The sequence below is a fragment of the Neolamprologus multifasciatus genome, chromosome 8 (assembly GCF_963576455.1).
Source record: "Neolamprologus multifasciatus chromosome 8, fNeoMul1.2, whole genome shotgun sequence".
Classification (NCBI taxonomy): Eukaryota; Metazoa; Chordata; class Actinopteri; order Cichliformes; family Cichlidae; genus Neolamprologus; species Neolamprologus multifasciatus.
In genome coordinates, this window is record NC_140446.1 from 6,521,366 (window position 1) to 6,536,644 (window position 15,279).

At 38.7% G+C, this 15,279-nt stretch overlaps 1 protein-coding gene across 3 annotated transcripts; it reads left to right on the forward strand.

Annotated features, from left to right (window-relative positions):
• Positions 1–342: 342 nt before the first annotated feature.
• On the forward strand, positions 343–15,214 carry LOC146512348 (LIM and SH3 domain protein 1-like). 3 transcript variants are annotated; one of them, XM_085170250.1, is made up of 8 exons: positions 343–471; positions 1,421–1,515; positions 3,022–3,106; positions 8,799–8,906; positions 10,279–10,386; positions 13,656–13,725; positions 13,802–13,893; positions 14,815–15,214. In XM_085170250.1, the coding sequence occupies exons 1-8, from the start codon at positions 403–405 to the stop codon at positions 14,986–14,988; spliced, it is 801 nt and encodes a 266-aa protein (XP_085026376.1). In that variant the 5' UTR covers positions 343–402; the 3' UTR covers positions 14,989–15,214. The 3 variants fall into 3 exon arrangements, with proteins under 3 accessions (XP_085026376.1, XP_085026378.1, XP_085026379.1); XM_085170252.1 differs by lacking the exon at positions 14,815–15,214 and adding an exon at positions 14,109–14,798 and having other exon boundaries at positions 13,802–13,953; XM_085170253.1 differs by lacking the exon at positions 8,799–8,906 and having other exon boundaries at positions 14,815–15,207.
• Positions 15,215–15,279: the final 65 nt, after the last annotated feature.

Here is a 15,279-nt window from a genome sequence, read left to right on the forward strand (position 1 = left end):
CATCAACCTCACTTCTCCTCAACGCTGCCGATGCTGCCTTCATGGCATGCGAAAACCCTGTAATTTACGAAACATATTTGGACAAGATAAAGAGGCCGCTGAATGATGCGCAATGTTGTTGTTAATTCGTTTTAAGTTACTAAAAATATCATTTGGAATCACATTTGACGACGATCTCGTATTAATTACTTAAACACCAGAAGTTAATTGCTATGTCCGACGACCCGTAAAGGCAACATGAGGTCTCCGTGCCGCACAGTTGACTCCTCCTCGCCTTGTGGTCATATTAACTGAAATGCCTGCGAGAAAGCGGGAGGACGGTTCGAGTACCAGCTGCCCATTACAGGTCCTTTACTCCTGAACTTTTGGACTAGTAAACTTGTTTTTGTTTTTTCTGCAATCATGAATCCGCCCTGTGGGAGATGCAATAAACCAGTTTACCCAACAGAAAAAATAAACTGCCTTGATAAGGTAAGGTGAAACAAGTTTAAGCCCATCCACTGACCTTAATGTAATTTACTCTAATGTATGCAAAGATTTATCAGGTGAGTTTCAAGACTAACTTATACTGTCAATTTTATTATAGATATTTTAAATTTTAATTAGTTTTGTCCACTTGCAAAAGTTCTTTTTTATTCTACAGTTTTAAAAATATTTTTATGCAGTCATATCTCATGTGATGCTTTAACTGGGTGCATATTTTGTACAGTCACAACCAAGCCAAAAAAAAAAACATGCAAAATGGAAGTCCAGATAATACACATAAAATCAACTAGAAATCTCCAAATGTTAAAAAATTGATATCTTACATAATCAGTAATAATCTATGTATCTTTGGTTTCTCAAATAGATGTATTCTGATCATTTTAGTGGAATCAGATGAATATCATTTATAATCAAGATAATCTAATCAATTTAAGGACTTAATCAAAGCAAAGTGACCTGAGTTACAGAGATGTTATCAATTCCTGATTTCTTTTTGGAAAAATGGCTTCCTGCAGGACTTTTATTTAATAATGCAAAAAATATATTTATGGGAAAGTTTATATGCATAGTGCATAGGTTTAAAAATGCACCTAATTTCACAGCATTATTTCTCACAGTCATTTTCCATTGGAACCATTTCTTATTGGAAATCTTTTAGTGAAGTGATGGGAGAAGTAGAAACAGATTAGTAGGACAGCTGTGGCCTTATGTAGAGGAGTCAAGGGATTTCCCCGTTCAGAGAGAGAAAGAGAGTTTTATTTTTTCAAATGAAAAACCATTTAATTCAATCAGCCAGTAAGAGTGAACAAGATTTCCACAGTGTTTTGTCAAAAAAGGTTAATACAGATCTAAATTTGTGTCGATGGAAATGCATTTTCTTCTAAGTCTAATACTTTATTTAATACAGACTTTATTTCTTCTCTTTTTTCCCTAGTATTGGCACAAAGGTTGTTTCAGCTGTGAGGTCTGCAAGATGGCCTTGAGCATGACGAACTACAAAGGCTTTGAGAAGAAACCTTACTGCACTATGTGAGTGTTCACAGCATGCACCACCATGATGACTAAAACAAACACTTAAATTAGCTGGATAGCATCTGACTCTTTGTTAAGAGCTTGCAGTACATTTGTAAGAAACAAAACCGTATCTAAAATATAAAAGATGTGGTTACCTTTCCTCTGAAGCCTCAGCATTAGCATTTCAGACGTAGACGTGGTGTTTTTTTTGTTTGTTTGCTTGCTTATTTTTGAGCCAGCCTTATTTGGATGAAAGAGTCAAGCGCTAAGTTATGAGGAAACGCTAGCAAGCTTGTTCAGAAAGCTGCATCCTTACACTGTAGAGGTGATTCACACAGACACTGTGTGTGCTAACTAGTGTCAAGTAACTGACTAATAAATTATAGAATTTCATTCATTGAATTTGAAGCACAGATTTCTTGGACAGGCTGTGCTTTGCAGCATGCCATATATTATAAGTCAGATATTATGAGTTTGCATTAACACACGAGGTCCAGAAGTACAGTTCAGTAATGCCGATTACTGGAGGTGAGGCCTACAGTATCGGCTATGGGCTAGGGGTTGGCACACCTGTCAGTGAAAGGGCTCAACTACTTTAGGCCTCTACAAAATCCAAATGAGTGATTTCTTGGGGGAAAAATCCACTGTAGAGTAATCATAAAAGGCAAATATTGTAAGTTTATTGCTGAATTTGGACATTTTAACATGGGAGTCACTTTTGGAGCCAGCCTAAAATGGCCTTTAGAGACACTACAGTTTTTGACGTTTCACTTTTTCAGCTCCTTTAGGTTACAGCTTGTTATTAAGTAACATTAGCGTCAATCAAAATCTGTTCATTACACAACTATAGCCACAAAATTATAATACGTAGCATAACAGGAATTATTTACTACGGCCTTTTTTTCTATTATCTGTGAACAGGTTTGGTTGTTTCATCATTAACAAATCTACCACATGAGCAGAAGTTAAATTCTGAAGCAGTTGAGCAGGAGAAGCTGCAGACAGCATGTGGAAGTGATGGAAAAGAGAAGTGTGAGCAGACAGATTGAATCATGTGATTCCAGTCATTCCTAAAGATTGACGTGAGATTAGAAATTTGCTGTCCGACTGTTATTAAACAGCAACCCGGGTTCATCTACTGTGCTCTTTACATAATATTATAAGGCACAAATTATTTGCAGAATGAACAAATTAATCAGTTTATTCAATTCAGTCTGACAACAGTTTGCTTCTCCTGAAAATCAAATATAGCAAAAAACAAAGCGGCCAAGCATAAAGCCAGTGAACATCCATAGGAAGAAGACATTCAGCAAAACCTGAACTAAAATGTATGGAAAAACTCTATCAGCCAATCATATTGTTGGGCTGGATTTCATAGAAGATTGCTGTTATGTTGTAGGACTTTGGTTAACACCAATCAATCTAATCATGGTCTTGCTGCTTAACTGGATAGATGGGTGGATGAATGCATGATGTGAATGTTCATTTATCTAATTTCTTCCCTTCTGTTTTTTTTTTCAGGCATTACCCCAAAACCTCCTTCACCATAGTGACCGACACCCCCGAGAATCTGCGTCTCAAACAACAGAGCATGCTTAATAGTCAGGTGAGACTTTAGCAGTTCAGACCTATCTCTGCTATCATTTATCTTGGTCTTGACCGGCAGAGAAAGGAGATACTGTTTGCAAGCTCACTGCAGCAACATCGCTTGGTGTTACATATCTGTCAGTCCTGATTGCCTCTTTTCCGTCATCACAGTGTTGAAGCTGGTGCGAGAAATAACAGTTCTGCTTTGGTGTCTTTGATAACCAGATACGCCAGGGAACTGAATGTTACATTGTAAAAGCTGGACATTTTAACAGAAGTTGCTTTGGCTCATGTTTTATTAAAATTAGCCCTGAATTTTCCGCCATGGCCCTCACACTGCCACTGAGAGCAGTGATTCCAACTTTGGTGGCAGCAATTGTTTGGAGCTGTGCTGATGTCAGCTTTTTTGGCACCAGCATCAGTCTTTTTAAAGGTGGAAATAAGTGGATCTTTTTCTAGGTTAAGCACTGGCAACAGCAACCCATTGGTGGAAAAGTTCTATATATATATATATCCTTCACTCAGCTCGGTATCAGAGCAGGAGATCAGGACGCAGATCTTGGCTCTGCTCTCATGACAATTGGATTCCTTTGATTAAATCAAAGGTACCCTTTGATGAGTTACTTAAACAAGGACATGGTAGTGTCATTTTGAGACTCTACTTTTACAACATGAGCCAATCTGACGTTCGTGAAGTTCAAATGCGTTTTTCGTCAGGAACTCTTGTAAATGATCAGAGGTTTGAGAGCATTTTTAAAAATACAGTGGGGCAAAAAAGTATTTAGTCAGCCACCGATTGTGCAAGTTCCCCCACTTAAAATGATGACAGAGGTCAGTAATTTGCACCAGAGGTACACTTCAACTGTGAGAGACAGAATGTGAAAAAAAAATCCATGAATTCACATGGTAGGATTTGTAACGAATTTATTCGTAAATCAGGGTGGAAAATAAGTATTTGGTCAATAACAAAAATACAACTCAATACTTTGTAACATAACCTTTGTTGGCAATAACAGAGGTCAAATGTTTACTATAGGTCTTTACCAGGTTTGCACACACAGTAGCTGGTATTTTGGCCCATTCCTCCATGCAGATCTTCTCAAGAGCAGTGATGTTTTGGGGCTGTCGCCGAGCAACACGGACTTTCAACTCCCGCCACAGATTTTCAATGGGGTTGAGGTCTGGAGACTGGCTAGGCCACTCCAGGACTTTCAAATGCTTCTTACGGAGCCACTCCTTTGTTGCCCGGGCGGTGTGTTTTGGATCATTGTCATGTTGGAAGACCCAGCCTCGTTTCATCTTCAAAGTTCTCACTGATGGAAGGAGGTTTTGGCTCAAAATCTCACGATACTTGGCCCCATTCATTCTGTCCTTAACACGGATCAGTCGTCCTGTCCCCTTGGCAGAAAAACAGCCCCATAGCATGATGTTTCCACCCCCATGCTTCACAGTAGGTATGGTGTTCTTGGGATGCAACTCAGTATTCTTCTTCCTCCAAACACGACGAGTTGAGTTTATACCAAAAAGTTCTACTTTGGTTTCATCTGACCACATGACATTCTCCCAATCCTCTGCTGTATCATCCATGTGCTCTCTGGCAAACTTCAGACGGGCCTGGACATGCACTGGCTTCAGCAGCGGAACACGTCTGGCACTGCGAGATTTGATTCCCTGCCGTTGTAGTGTGTTACTGATGGTGACCTTTGTTACTTTGGTCCCAGCTCTCTGCAGGTCATTCACCAGGTCCCCCCGTGTGGTTCTGGGATCTTTGCTCACCGTTCTCATGATCATTTTGACCCCACGGGATGAGATCTTGCGTGGAGCCCCAGATCGAGGGAGATTATCAGTGGTCTTGTATGTCTTCCATTTTCTGATGATTGCTCCCACAGTTGATTTTTTCACACCAAGCTGCTTGCCTATTGTAGATTCACTCTTCCCAGTCTGGTGCAGGTCTACAATTCTTTTCCTGGTGTCCTTCGAAAGCTCTTTGGTCTTGGCCATGGCGGAGTTTGGAGTCTGACTGGTTGAGGCTGTGGACAGGTGTCTTTTATACAGATGATGAGGTCAAACAGGTGCCATTCATACAGGTAACGAGTGGGGGACAGAAAAGCTTCTTACAGAAGACGTTACAGGTCTGTGAGAGCCAGGGATTTTCCTTGTTTGAGGTGACCAAATACTTATTTTCCACCCTGATTTACGAATAAATTCTTTACAAATCCTACCATGTGAATTCATGGATTTTTTTTTCACATTCTGTCTCTCACAGTTGAAGTGTACCTCTGGTGCAAATTACTGACCTCTGTCATCATTTTAAGTGGGGGAACTTGCACAATCGGTGGCTGACTAAATACTTTTTTGCCCCACTGTACTCTCAGATCCAGTCTCCTTTTAGCCTCTGATGTGGTTACCGGCCTCCTTTTCCCTGCCATCCCTGTTCTTAAGCTCTAATCTAATCACACTGTTCATGCCAACATGTTCTAACCTGATCAAAGAGATAAGTCCTGAAAGTCATGCAAAATTTAAGAGATTCCTTCACGGATTAAACTTTAAGGATCATCTTGCCACTCAGCATTTTGAGGTGAAGCTTCTCTTCCCTTTTAAAAGGACGAAAAAAGTTAGGCAATCCACTCACGACTGCGTTTCTGCAAGACCCGTGCAGACCTGTATTTGTTAGACAGAATATCGAAATTTGCAGAGAATAGTTAAATTTAGTTAACTGAACACGGCATAACCTTTTACCAGTTCACGTTTCCTGTTTATCAGGAAATGGTTTCTATAGGAAAGTATTCATGCACACTTGCACATTTGTTTTTAAATTTTCAAGTGCTTTAAAAAAATGCATAAGCTGGTGAATGGTATTTTTTCAGTTCTTAAGAAAAGTGAGGGGTACTTGTCAAAGTCTGACTTGCATAGGCCCATATGCTCCAAAATCAGTGTCCTCCTTCGTCATACTAAAGTGTTTACTGCAGATGCACTAAGGTGCGATTCACAGAATCATTAACATGAGCTTGGTTGTTATTACAATAAATTAGCAGCAATGTGGGTGTTTCACTTCTTAATTAACAAACTGTATGACTGGATTTTACATATAAATATGTAAAAGGAATATAGCTGAGGGGGCACAGTTAGCTTTTTGGATGGTCCTCGACCCCTACCCCCATTCATAATGCCAGCAGTTAAGCTAAACCAGTTGCGTAGGTATGCAGAACGCTAATCTGCATTGCCAAGAAAAATCATCCAAGTGAAAAATGTGAATTTTGTGAATTATTCAACACATAAACTGCTTTTGAAAAGAGAGGACACAGTTTTAAATGTAACTTTTACAATGCAATAAACAATGCAAAGGTTGCAGTAACACAGCAGAAGCCATTACACGTGTATTAAGGTGCATGAAACCATTTGATATTTTTGTAGCTTCATTGATGTCATCTATAAATGCATCAAACAGTATTGACTTTCAGTGCTGCTATTCTGTTTCCTTTGTTACCACGTTGCTATTTTCAAGTGTTTCTGTGTCAACATGTGGTAATAAATCAAAACCATTCATGGTAAATATTAGCATATCTGTTTGATGAGAGGCACTGTGACCTACATTTGCCCAGTTCACTGAGGTTTGTGAGCATTCATTTATGCACAGCTCTTTTAAGGTCCCCATCACAACAATTCACCTGGGCTGAAGTGTAACCTTGACTGGGTCATTCCCTTCTTTTGTAGATTTGCTGCTGTGCTTGCAATCATTGTCCTATTGCAAGCTTTAGCTGTCAGCCACATGGCCTCACTTTTGACTCTAGAATACTCTGGTATACAGAGTTCATGGTCGACTCAGTGACTGCCCAGGTCCCGTGGTTGCAAAACCTCATGATGTGTAAGGTATATGTGGTGCTTGTTTGGTTTGCTGTTCTTTATGGCTCCATTTCCACTTTGTTCTCCTCTGTCAAAAGCACATTGTTACTAAAGTCTTGCAGTTCGTTCAGATGCAGCTTTGCAAACCTAAACCATACTGCCAAGTAGGGCTGAGTGATAAGAGGAAATGTACCTGTTGGGAGGGGAGATTGATGATGCATTCGCAGCGTGTGGGAGAAAAAACTCTGAATTACGTGCAGACAGCTTAATATTGCCATGGCCGTTTATACTGGATAGAATAGAATAGAATAGAATAGAATTCAACTTTATTGTCATTGCACATGCACAGGTACAGGGCAACGAAATGCAGTTTGCATCCATCCAGAAGTGCTTTAGTGATATAGATATATTACAATATATATTAGCAATAATATAGATATGTAAGTATGTTAATGGGTGAAATGGGTCTATTATGGTATGTTATAATGTACACGGTATGAAGTATGTTATGAATATTCTATAACTATAAGTATGTACAGGCTATGAACAGGATATAAATATGAAATAAAAAAAACTATACAGAAATCTGAGATATACAGTTATACAGAAATGTGAACTATGCAAGTTATAAACAGTTGTAGGATTAAAAATTATCGTATGTACAGAATGATTATTTACACAGAGCTATACAGTAGTGCAGTTAAGATAAGTGAGATATGTGGATAATTTCTAAAGAGGTATATAAAGTGCTAGTGGTTGTGAGTGGTGGTTCAGTCCATGTTATTATTGTGTGTTTGAGGGTACGGATGGTTATGATAAAGCCATTTTAACCATCATAGTGGGAAAAATTTGCGATACATTAAGTTTATTTGATATATCGTCTACTGCCATGTAGAGGCTTTCTCTAACCAACTCTTCCAAACAAGCAAAACAATGTTTCACCTTTTTTTTAAAATTTTGCTGTTATGAATTTTATTATTAACATGTTTGTGTGTAGGGTCTGATATATAACTCTTGTTTTCTTTTTTTTGTTTCTCTGAGCACAGTCTAATTTGGGGGGAATTTGCTGGGAAATCCACCCCCAGGAAGTGCTGAAACTTTTTGACGATCAGTTAATTAAGTGTATTTGATTAGCAGCACTTGGCTGCAACTTACACTCTTAATTCATATGGACACAGTAAGGCTGTACTGAGTTTTTCTGGTTTCCTATTTTTTCAAAGGATTGAGTCCTATAAAAAATGTGAATGTTTTATTTTTTATTCCACTAGATTCCTTTTAAGCTGTCTCTTTGAACAGTTAGTCTCTAAATAAACAAGCACCTGATGAAACAGGACAAACACGCCAAGAGCGGCTGTATTTTTGGTTAACAATTAAATCTGTCGTTTCATTTCAACACGGCTGTTATAACAGCATGATCAAATTTACACCCCTCCCGTTCTGCGCTTTACTCATCAAACCAGCCAAGTTCATTGTTTATAACCATAAAAGTCTCTGCAGTCAAGCTCTCTTACCGAGGAGGCATATTCCTCATAGCAACATCATGACTCACTTATGTTTGCATGTCTGCGTGAGTTCGCGGGGATCTCAGATTTACTTTCAAATAAACATGCAGGCATGGAATAAGTTTGCAAGTGTTTCCTTGAGGTTTTAAGCTTCAAAAATCCTCACCAAAAGGCCATTTAAAGCCCTGCATGAATCAGTTTTTGTATATTTTTGATTAAAATGCAGTAAAAATGTTTAACATGGTCATTTTAGCAAGTATAACCCTTTAGAATTGAGAATTTAAGCCAAAGCATTGCCCTAAGCTCCTTTGTCTAAGTTAAAAACATTAAAATGAACAATAAAGACTGATGAATGAAAATTTACAGGCGCTCTATAAGGAGGAGTTTGAAAAGAACAAGGGGAAAGGTTTCAGCGCCGTGGCTGACACTCCAGAGATGCAGAGAGTGAAGAAGACACAGGACCAGATCAGTAACGTATGCTCGGTCCACCTTAAAGACCACCAAGAATCAAATTCTCCGATATCCATGATCTCTCCAATTATAACAAATGATCTTCCTTCTTTTTTCCCTCCTTCTTTAAAACATTATTGAAGGTTGTGATGCGGCTTTGCTATCTGCATGTCTGCATGGGCTTCCATACCATCTTATTCTTTTTTATACATGTAAAAGTCTTTGTTAATCATCCTTTGTTGTCTTTGATTCAGTGCTGCATTCAGGTTGTGCTACATTTGAGATGAAATTAAAAATAATCATAATAATCCCAGGATGTTACAATTGCAGGTGTGCCTTGCAAAATAATAAAAGCATAGATGAAAAGTTCTAAAGAGATATCTGCTTAGTTTACAAGCTTCACTAAAATGGAAACATTTGCAAAATGTCTTAGATTTTCCACTTCAGGCTGCAAAGAAGCCATGAAAAGAACTATTTTCTTTTAGCGTGCATGGTAGACAGGCTGCAGGATTGGATTTTTTGTTGCTGTAATAACAGATTGTTGTAACAGTAAAACGATGCCCAGTGAAACTGAATGCGGCTTCGTTTTAAAACTCGACTTCCGTGTTTTTAGCTGATGTCAAAGATAAAACGATGCATGCATTCGATATGTAACAAAGCGAACTGTTTCCTTCCACTTGTGTCATTTAACTTGTTTAATGTTTAAAGAAATATTGGATCATTGTTGGGAATATGACCATTCAACTTTCTTGGTCAGAGGCAGATAAAAAGATTGACAACACTCTCATGTCCGTATGCTAATAATGAACCACCAGCCAGTTGGCTTAGTTTAACCATTAGGCCTCTTAATATCAATAACATTACCCCCTAAGAGCTGCAGATTGGTTTTTCCACTGTTTTCACAGAGAAAGTGTTCACTAGTCAACCTTATACATGCTTCAAGAGGAATTTGGGGAACAGACCCAACAGTTAACGACTGTTAGCGGCTTCATATTAACTGCTTTAAACCGTTCTCATGTAATCTAGTCAATAACAGCTCTAAGTCTGTAAGAACAAAAGGAAAAATATAGACCTTTGCAGTTAAACCTTATAGCAATAAGGAAAGTCAGTACACACAGATGTTATTGTACCTGGGCTACAATGCAACCAAGATTGATGCCAAAGAAAGGAAGCACAGCATTGCTACATATTTTTTAGTCATAGTAATTTCAAGTGGTATCTCCATCTTTTCAACAACAAAAAAAAAAGGCATGCGGTTGGATTTTAATAACAGATACAGCTCAGTCCTGATACACAAAGAGAGTGGAGTCAATTTTTTTAGAATAATTTTTACCAAGAAAGCAGATTTTTCTTTAAACTTCAAATTATTCTTCTAAAATAACTCTGAAATTTGCAGGCCCTTTACAAGGAGGAGTTTGAGAAGAACAAGGGGAAAGGTTTCAGTGTGGTGGTCGATACTCCAGAGATGCAGAGAGTGAAGAAGACACAGGATCAGATCAGTAACGTAAGTGCAGTCATGTTGTCAGACTCCTTCAATATCTTCTAATAGAACTTTTGTATGTTCAGTTTGCTCTTCACTTGCAAAAATGAGGAAAACTGCTGGATGTTTGGCCTTGACTGTCAAACATCTGGCATGCATCTCACTATGGCAACATGGATTGTAGATTTGCTGATGGCTTCAGCATACAAAGCAGAGAACATGTTGCTGCAAAGAGCAGCAAAAGATGTCAAGAGTACAACCCTGCAGAGACACACAGGCACATTTCAGGCATTTCTCTCCATCCACTGAGGAACAGCTGCCCTATATGGTCAAAGTCTCTCAGCTGTGGACACAAAGGGAACTGCTATCCACACACACGTACACACAAACTTTCTCTTCTTCTCTCATGAGCGCACTAGTTGTAGAAAGGAATCATGGGTGATAAGCTGTGTGTCAAAGGGGCAATATATTATTTTTTTCCACTGGTATTAGTATCAGTCTTTTTCTCATTTCTCCACCCTCACTTCCCACTTTAAAAACAATCCCTTTCCTCCAGTTTTATTCCCACAAATTCCTGTTTCTGTTTACTCCTCTCGAGGTTTCTCGAGGTCACAGGAGGCTGCTCCTTCTCTTCCTTAAGCAACATCCAGTTTCCTCTAAGTACTAGACCCAGAGTTGTTTTTATTCTTGGGGGATATACTGTATGTTGCACAAGCAACATACCAAACTAACAACAAAATAAGTTCAACACGTATAAAGTTCAAGAATCTTTGAGTTGCTTTGTGTCACTGAATACCCCGTCACCAGCAGCTTCTGTTGGAAAACACTGAAAAAAGCAGTTTTTAAAAATAAGTTGCTTTCAGACAGTTAGACCAAAAAAGGCAAATACAATTTACTGCATACAAAAGCTCAGCCAGTGATGTCACTAGGTCATTAGTGAAATTCTGTTTTAAAGCCTCAACTTGAATATTTTTGGCATAGCTATGTTGGTTTATTTTTTTTTAATCAGTGAGGGGTAGATCTCCATGACATATTACAGTGATCTGTCATCAGTATTAGTCTGAATGGCAACATAATTGACAGCATAAACACATTGTTTTATTAAATAATATGGCTCATAAGGCCATGACAAAAAGGTCGACACACCGCTCGCCAATATAAACATTATTTATTAAACCAAATTAAACAACTGAAATAGAAACTATTGACATTTGCAAATCAATGGCCTCAGTGACGTAGGGTGTAGATGAGCAGTGATGGGCAGTAACGCGTTACTATAATCTGATTACTTTTTTCAAGTAACGAGTAAAGTAAGGGATTACTAGTGCAAAAACGGTAATTAGATTACCGTTACTTTCGTAGGAACGCTGCGTTACTGCGTTACTAAAACCGTGATTTTTTTGCGAGAATGTCTCATGACAGTGACGTAAGCGAGTGCGACATTCGTGACAACAGCTGTGTGCAGATCAACAATGGATCGTATATCGAGTGCGGGAGAGAGTATGAGCGTGCAGCGTTTAAAGCGTGGAAGTACTGACCTTACTTTGAGTTTGATTCCATAAAACATTACAAAAACATTAGTGTCCGTTGTGCGTGGGAAGAAAACTTCTTTTTACAGCGAAAAAAACCCTAAACAAGCTCCGAGTAGCTACGACGTAATGGGAAATTCACAGAGAAACTCGCGGATTCTTCCACTGACTGCTGCGGCACACCTGCACCAGGGTAAACCTCCGCCTACCCCACTCCTGCTTTACAGGTGAAAATAGAGCAACAGGACCGCTAGTCTTTGATTTTATTTATTTTCTGCTGTGTTTTACTTGCATCTATTTGAAAGACTGAGTGTAAACACAAAAAATATTTTATTTTATGTGCTGGAATATGCAGAAAATAGGTTTAAATGTTAAACTAATTTCTTCAAGTCAGAGAATGTTGCATATAATTAAATTTTTACTTGATGCATAAAGTTAAAAGATTAAAACTAACAAAACAAGTTTTAAAAAGAGACTTTTCCATTTGATTACATTTTGTATGATGGATTATGCAGAAAAAGTAGAATTGGGCTGAAAGATCTATCGCTTTATCACCTATTCAGGGTGTAAATCGTGTTTTTAAAAAGTAACTAAGTAATTAATTACTTTTGAAAGTAAGTAATCAGTAAAGTAACGGGATTACTTTTTTGGGGAAGTAATCAGTAATTAGTTACTGATTACTTTTTTCAAGTAACTTGACCAACACTGTAGATGAGTGAGGACATGTAAGCAAGTGAATGTACGTGTGCAATGTATGTGTGTGTGCAAAAACAAGTGCTATCCAGGGTGTGATGGTCACAAGGAGCAGGAGGGAAAAAGAGAGTGCTGGGAACAGCTGGCACTGACAAACCCTCCTCTGCCCACCAGCGACATCAAAACAAATGAGAAAACCTAAAAAAGTTGATTCTGTTCATCTAAAACGTTTCTCCCACTGAAAACGCTACATCCAGATGAACAGAATCAACATTTTTTGAGATTTCCTTAACTAGATGATTGAACGCGCATCAAGACAAATGTGAAAAGGTTGAAAACAAGAGTCAGGGGTCGTCACACGTCTTTACTAACCACAAAGATAAACTGAAGTGTACGACTGCATTTGCAACTTCCTTTTGCAACCAGTGCAGAGAAATAATTATTGATAAGTGTAAGATGCACCAAAAGAAGCTTCTAGGACATGCTGTTAGTACAGGTAACTGCGCAGCAAGTTTGATAATGCCATTAAAAAAGCTTCAAAACGCACAAACATGGCAAAGCGGTCCAGTTCAGAGGACCCTAACTATAACCCTAACCCTGTTATTGGAAGTGAAGCCTTGAAGACAGACCTGCACATCAAAGTGATTCCCTGTAATATCCAAATGAATGAATTAAAAAATAATTTCCTGTTTATTTAATGAAGGAAAAACCAGTTCTCTGTATTGGGCTATAAACATGGTATTTAATGATATAAAGGTCAGTATTTTTAACATGGGAGCCTGTGGGGGCTTTTTGAGCCACTCTCAAGTGAAACCAATGTGACAGTGGTTGACCTTCAAAAATGAGCAAGTGGGCTGCAACTACTGAAAATAGACAAATAAAAGCGGACACTAAATAGATGTGGGTTTTTCTATCTCTGAGTCTGTGGCCGCAATATCCACTCGTCATCTCTCAGCACCTCCTAAAATGGTGAGCAGCTTCTCACAGTGGGAGGGTTTGCTGAGGCTGAACCGTCAAATGTGAAAGCTTAGCACCCCCGTGTGGATTTAACATGTGTGCATGTGTGTGCAGATAAAGTACCATGAAGAATTTGAGAAGAGCAAGATTCGAAGTGACGCGCCTCCTCCGGAAAATAGGCAAGGTGAGACAGATCCTTACGCAGGGACTTTATAACAATGTTCCCTTTAAATGTGTGTATGAACTGTGTGTGTGTTTAGACTACGAGGACCAGCCATCCAACCCTGTCAGTGACTTCGGTCAGTCTGCTGGACAAATGCGTACTGCTGCTGTAGCGCCACACAGTGGAGGGGTAAGAACAATACATAAGCAAACGTATGCCCAAAAGTATGTGGACACATACATTACACCTGTGTGAAATCAGAAAGGGTTTTATTGCCAAATGTTGAGCAGGTTTACAACATTAGGAAATTGCTGCGGTACTTAGTGCAAACATACTGTCATATAACGCTTATATAGACATAAAAAAATAAAAATAAGAATTAAAAGTGCTAAGTAGATAGATAGCATGCTCTCTTTTAAGATGGGCCTCATTCTGTGGGTGCATCAATCATCTAGAGAGATTCCTCCAGAGGTTGAATCTGCAGGGATTCACTGTGATTGTTGATTGATAAAGCCTGGCTTCCAGTTCAACCAAATCTATTTTATACCAGACTAGAAAACCAGGTTTTTATGGACGCGACTGTGTAGACTGGGTAATATGTTTACCAAAAAACCTCACAAGAAGAAACACAATCTGTTGCACAAAATTATATTTTCTATACACGTCATTTCAAGTGTCCTCCCACATTTTAATAGTAAAGAAAGGTGTCTACACACTTTGGCTCATACAGCATACCCTGTATTTGTGTGAAATGCTTTTCAAGCTTTTTTAATTTTCTCTCATCTCCTGGAGCAATAACACAGATCCCGGATTTTATCAATTCATAAAACACAACTGTAGTTTTTAATCTTTCACCATAGGTGTGAATGCTCACAGTTTTAGACTTTAGATTTGATTAACTATAAACACAGCGAGCTCTAGTGAATTAATATTAAAACTTCTTGCCATGTGCACATTTGCTTCTGTTTATTTTTCCTGTAGGGAAATTCAATTCAAATGTATCCTGGTAGACTGTGTGCTCTTTATGTTCTTATCTGCTATATCAGTGTGTCTGCATGTCTGACTGGTTCTGTTCATTCATCTCTTCTCTGTGCGTTTCCACTCATCCAGAAGCGCTACCAGGCCATGTACAGCTACATGGCAGCTGAAGCGGATGAGCTTTCTCTGCAGGAAGGTGATGTGATCTTAGATGTGGAGCCGATAGACGAGGGATGGGTGTTCGGCTTTAACCAGCGCACTGGGCAGCGGGGCATGCTTCCTGCTAACTATGTACGACCTGTGTGAAACAAACAGTTCTGCCCAGCAGATATTAAGAGATCCACCTCCTGCGCTATGGATCTGCTGCCCGCACCTGCAATCAGGCTTTAAAAATCACCTTTTTGCAAATGAAATATTGCATTTAAAAAGCATCCCTGCCTGGTTCTGCTTTGCATTTTTTCCATAAATGTAATTTTCAAATCGTATGATGGGGCGCCGCTTATGGTTTCTTTGACTTCCATGAAGAATAAATATTGATAATAAAGCTTTTTAATCACAATAAAACCCATTCATCTTCAGATTTACTAATTATTTATA

Excerpts from the sequence above, each read along its gene's own strand:
- LOC146512348 (XM_085170250.1), top strand. The coding sequence starts at position 403 with ATGAATCCGCCCTGTGGGAGATGCAATAAACCAGTTTACCCAACAGAA. Across the intron at positions 13,726-13,801 it reads TCCTCCGGAAAATAGGCAAG|ACTACGAGGACCAGCCATCC; the intron begins GTGAGACAGATC and ends GTGTGTGTTTAG. Across the intron at positions 13,894-14,814 it reads TAGCGCCACACAGTGGAGGG|AAGCGCTACCAGGCCATGTA; the intron begins GTAAGAACAATA and ends CCACTCATCCAG.